The 6,000-nt window shown below is 37.4% G+C and overlaps 1 protein-coding gene across 1 annotated transcript in view; it reads right to left on the bottom strand.

Annotated features, from left to right (window-relative positions):
• Nucleotides 1-457: 457 nt before the first annotated feature.
• The window catches only part of bnl (branchless), a 30,943-nt gene continuing 25,400 nt past the window's right edge, over nucleotides 458-6,000 (bottom strand). The window contains exon 3 of the mRNA XM_011304175.1: nucleotides 458-2,922. Within this exon, the coding sequence (XP_011302477.1) occupies nucleotides 1,606-2,922 (1,317 nt within the window). The 3' untranslated portion in view covers nucleotides 458-1,605. The remainder of the gene's footprint in view (nucleotides 2,923-6,000) is intronic.

The raw sequence follows: 6,000 nt of genomic DNA, 5'->3' as shown, positions 1-6,000 counted from the left end.
ATTACAGTTGAAAAAAATCACGATGGAGAGTTGCACCGGTTTCTAGGCTGGATGCTGTTCGAATTGCGAGTGCATACCGCCCAGTGTTCGAGGACGTAGTGCATGATTACCAGAATACCAGCCATCGAAGTATTAGTCCAAGAGCAGAGGTGTCTTTATCGGAGGACAAGACAATCCATATTGAATTCAAAGGACATTAGACCTGATCAAAGACAAAACAGCAGACGCCGATGGCTGTTGTTATAAAACATTCAGGATAAAGGACGATAGGCTCATCGGTACATCCCCAAGGTAGGCGTCTTCTTAATCTGCACGTACAGAAAGATTAATTAATTAATTGATGCCAATTTGAACTGCAAACGGCCATAAATTCAAGGGCGATAGGCAGAAGTGGAATAAAAACTAGAACATATGAAATTAATTCAAAATGAAATTTTATTATTAACATGAATGCTCCTTTCTCTATTAATCGTTGAGAATGATTTCTTCAGGTAAGGGATTATTTGAAAATTATTTGTTTATCATGTTTTGTTTGCTGTTTTGAAATGATTATCACAAGGGTAACCGCAGTGGTGGATATTTTGGTAAGAGAACGGAGAATGAGTAAAATCCGCAAAATTGGCTGTCGAATTGACAATTACAAAAAAGATTACATCTTCATCAAATCTTTATCTTCGACATGCCGATTTTCTAGTTAAATATTTGCCTATCCTTAGTTTTGTCTGTTCATCAGTCTATGAGATTTAATGTAGTATTCGTTTCTTGTTTTAATGGCAGTATGCGCAATTTTCTGTTCTTAAATTTCTCACTTTTTTTTATTTCAAGCGTACAGTAATCATTGACGCGCGCACTTTAACTATATGTACACCCACAATATTTCTTAATATTAAACAGCTAAGAATGATCGATCTTTTTACGACTCTGAGATTTTTGCCTTGGACAATACTTTTCCTTCATAGTTCATTGTTCTAAAACTGAAATTACGTACTTCAAGCATTAATACTGTTTTTATTTATCGATCTTAAAATGAGTATCTTCAATTAGTCGTTTTTTAATTGTTCATTATATTAATCAAGGCCTGTCCATGAAGAGCGACCATTACGGTCAGGAACGTGTTGATGGATGGTAAAGCTGTAGAACTTACTTGTGTCATATAATTGTTACAGAATAAACAATTGTCTAAATCAATGTTAAAGGGTGAATTTTTTTTTTTTCAATGTTCCAATCCACCATGAAAGTACGCGCAATCACGATAAACCGTTACTTAAGATCAACAATTGTGATCCTCAAGTGATCAAACGCGAAGAACACACTTCATTTTGTCTGAAGCATTCGCAAATAAATAAATCTTCAATAAATAAGCCAACTAGATTAGTCATCCCGGACTGGATTTCTCCGGAATTTTACAATGATGATTTGAAAGAAAGATTTCATGCCTTCTCACGACAAAAAAAAAACTAGATTCTTCCTCTCTTAATCCAAATAAAATACTCTTCTCACTCAAGAAGTCTATGAATGCATCGCCGACAATTCATCATACAATTACTCAATCCTTGATTTAACTACATATATACACTTTACATAAGAACATCCTGACAACTGTCTTTACATGGTAAGTCTACCGAAAGAGAATCTTTCAAGAATTCCTGAAGCATCAGCTTCATGATCCAGCCTTCTACTGGCCTCCAGTGACTTCAAGATCGTTGGGGTTGTGGCCTTAGTGTAATCCTCAGTCCTCTCTGGTGGAATAGTATCCATAGTAGTCATCGCAGTACTATAATCAAGAGCTAGAGTCGTTTGCTCATCATCGTTCTCCAGATCTTCACCACTGACCTCAGTAGAGGAATCCTCAGTGAAACTTGAAACCGATGGTTCTCCCGAGACGTGAAAGGGTGATTGTAAAGAACTATTCTCCTCAGAATCAGCAGTAGAAATCGTCGTCATCAAATCAAAACTCTTTTCGTGCATAAAATTTAACTCCTTCTCCAATATAGATTTTTCAATGTTCATCGAGCCAGTAACTCTTTTTTTCGTTAAAGCTGATAGATTTCGAGGATTCGACATCATAACTGTAGTAGACATTGACTGCCAAGAAATCGAGCTCTGATTGGAATAATCCGTCAAAACTGGAAGCGTTGTTCTAGTTGATCGATTAGGAATTTTCTTCTTTCCCTGGTTATTTCTCTTGGAAATCTGTTCTCTACGCTTACCACCTCCAATGATCGTAGGCATCGTAGCCCTCGCGTCTCCTGGAGCATCCGTCGAAGATTTCTTTCCACTCTTCTTCTTCGTGTCTTTCTTTTTCACTTGGTAATTATTCTCTTTCTTACTATCAATTTCTATCCGTGATTTTCGTTTCTTTGAAGGTGCATTGAGTGCCTGCCGTCGACAAAACTCATCACTAGCCGCATCTTCGCACGAACGTTTGGACGTTGGTGGGCCCTCACCAGGGACTTCTGCATTTGCACGATGTCCACTGTCTCTTTGATAAATCTCACAATGAGAACCAAGTGGCTCACCTTCTTCGCATCGTCTCTTTCTTTTTTTTCGTTTTTTCCGCTTACGACATCTGAATCTATCCCGACCGTCTTTCTCCTGCGGCTGGAGGGTGGGACATACTGTCTGCTGAAGATGTCGATGATGGTGGCTGTTGTGGTGATGACGTACACCGTGTTGGGCACCCAGCATACGACTATGTAGTGCCTCAACCCGATCTGGTGGGGCTACCTGAGTGAGGACTCTAGCATAAGCCGATAATCTACCTAAATTATGACCACGAGCTTGCACCCTTCTCGGCTGTCCATGACGATTCAAACCTAGGTAGAGGGTCTTCCGGGGTGTTGACCATCTGACTGAGCTATAGGTGTTGTAGTTGTGCTGCTCCAGGGTCTCGTTGAATAGACAGTCCTCTGTGTATTCGCGCTGCAACAAATAAAACTCCATTAAATGTTTTAAATTTTATTCGACTCAATGAGCTTAATTCGATGAATGAACAGCGAACTACGTGGAATAGTGGTAAAAGAAAGTGCTTATATAAAGACTTTTTCCGATTACATTTGATATGTAAACAACTGCTGGCGCCGGTACGAGTGGCAATAAAACCGGCTGATTGATGAAAAAATAACGAGTCACCATGTATGGACTTTATTTATGATCATGCAAGTTTCTCGGTTGCACAGCGGGAGTAGAACGTAATTATTTATTATCGTAATGGTGAGATAATCTAACTTTTTCACGTTTTGTATTCAATTCAATGGATCAACGTTTTTATCACCTTCCTTCCAATTAGTCGATTCTCTTCAATTTGTCGGGATTGCTCTCTGAATCGAAAGTTAATTTGCGATTATCAGACCAACGGAATAGCGACTTGATTGAAACGATAAATAAAAATTTTCCGAATGATATATTGTTGATTAAATGGAAACGGCAAAGAGATATGGCATTCTTGTAAGTCTTTGGAAAGAGAATTATTTTCCATGGCCAGAAAGAATTCTCGAAAGAAGCGCAAGAGAAGATGTTACAATCAGAATTATTCAAGAGGTAACCGTTCTCCAGACGCGATCCAATTAGTCCACTTTTTAGAAATACCAAGAGGTATTTCTTTTTCCATCGAAATGCCTTTCGTTAATGCGGACTATTGTCAATGCCCTGATCATTCAAGCGTTTTACATTTCACTGTGATATCGAGTGAATACACCAGCTGTGCAATGCAACTTCTAGCACCGACCATGTTACTTCCTAACGAGACTCTTCCTCTTTTACGGTTTAACTACAGATGCATGGGTATGTTCACACAGACGTCGGTATCCGTGGAATAAAGGGGCGTTATAATGTTTGTGTCAACTGTCAACTGTAAACTGTTTTTTTTATATTTATGCATTTGCTTTTAACAAACGTAGAACGTCGACATTGATACGTTCATTTTTTTTTCATTCCACAAATAAAATTGTTGCAGCTCAAATCACATGTATTCACATGATTATGTAGAATTAAAAAAAATGGAAATAGTTAATAGAATATTTAGGTTTAATTTAGCGAGTTTGTTAATTGTTATGCAGCAGATTTTGGTCGATTGGGTTATTGTTAAATCGTAAAAGGTCACGTCGATATTTTATAATCGAAGTAATTCTGTCATTCCGGACAATGTACAATCTAAGATTCGCCTGGGGGCATTGTAAATACCAATCTCATACAAATGATCACCGAAATTGTGCTCTAACGAGGGTATTCATCATTTTTCTTTCACCCGCGTATTTTTTTTTTCTTTGGAAATATACAGAGATAATTCAACAGTTGGAAAAAAAAGTCAAAGAGATTATAGTTTATAACTCTCATCGTGTTTCAGTTGCTGGCAAGTAAAATCGATGTCCCCACTATTCCGAGGCGTTGATTGTGACTCGGTCAGATTGTTCACAGGCAATAATTGGGGCGATGACCTTAAACTTGTTGTGCTGATTCTAAAGTCGGAATTTTTCAGTCGGAAAATACCACGGAAATATTCACCAGGTGCTAGTCATTTTTTTATTTCCAACTTATTGGAATAATTATTATCAGAATAAATGAATGAAAAATTTTACGCGAAAAATGTCGCATTATTTTTTTTTGGATTTTGATTTTTTGGGACTTTTACTTCAGCTTGAATGAGAATTAATAAATTTATAATTCTGACGACACGCTATTGATTCAGAAATAATGAAAGGTGTTTTCTTAATACAAAAATAGACGAATCATTAAAAAAAAATTGCACTTCGTTAGGAGTAATCCCGGATGGTTAAAAGACATCGCAGATGTATTAGACACACGTTGGAGACCGGATAGGCCAATTACGGGGTCCACGTAAACCATGTATCGTTGAGCTGATGTGTTTTTTTATATGTCCCTCCATCTCCGTCAAAGTTAGCGAGAATTGTCAAACGAGCATTGAACATTCATTACGGGAATTAACGGTATTGAAGATTACTGACTTAACATCTGATTTATTAAACTTATTTTCTAGTGTTCTTTCGTCTTCCTGGAATACAGCAACGGGCAGAACTCTCGATTTTTTTATAAAATTAAATAATGAAGCCTCTCTTTTAAAAAATTTATGGGTTCCTGTTGAATTGTGAGTTTTGCGTATAGTTCCTGTCATAACTCCTAATCGAATTAGTGTAATGAATAGCAGAATTAGTGGACACACGGGTGGTCGAAACATTGAGGCGAGGTATTGCCAAGCCGGGGGTTTTAATAACCATAAATATTCATTCGAAATTATTCGCGAGGTGCATTCGTATGTGTACACTTGAGAATTTATCTTTGAGTTTTAACGAGTGCCTCCCCCCCTTCCCTCCAACTCTTCGTTATTTCCCTGTGGGTTTTTAACATTAAAATTATATAATAATAATTATAAAATTGAGATTGTTAGATTTTTTCATATTTTCTCGAAAATAAAAAATTCTCGAAATTCTCGAGATAAATTCGTATAATTTGATACGGATTTATTGGAGACTCATTCTCTGATTGTATTCGGTTTACCTACATGCAAGTACCAAGCGATCGTTTTATCAATCCTTTAATCTTCAAAGGTGAAAGTGGAAATTATTTTTAGTTACGTGCGTGCAATTTACACTTTGACGAAGAGAATAACAGATAGCCACCCGCATTGAGGATCTCCTGTTACTCTACCTGCGTGTCATAGAAAGATCATCTATTCTAATAATTTTTACGCGTTTGAATTTCCATGTTTGTCACGTAATCTGCACGTGATTTTTATTTTTACCCTATCCCATTTCGTCTCCTCCAGAGTTACAGAACCATGGAATGAAAGGAACCTCAGACACTCTTCTCAGAAGAATTATTTCAAAGTATCTTCGAGACGCCCACCGTGACACCTTCGACCACGACTCGCCTTTCTCTCCCTTACACTTTTATCCTCTCATTTTTTATCCAGCATCTCCAAAACAAACTGCGGGGATGTTACCCAGCAGTGAAGATCATACATCAAAATATTTGTGCATACAC

Source organism: Fopius arisanus, unplaced genomic scaffold, assembly GCF_000806365.1.
Source record: "Fopius arisanus strain USDA-PBARC FA_bdor unplaced genomic scaffold, ASM80636v1 scaffold00037, whole genome shotgun sequence".
NCBI lineage: Eukaryota > Metazoa > Arthropoda > Insecta > Hymenoptera > Braconidae > Fopius > Fopius arisanus.
Note: the sequence above shows the minus strand (reverse complement) of the source record. Positions and strands in the feature narration are given on the sequence as shown.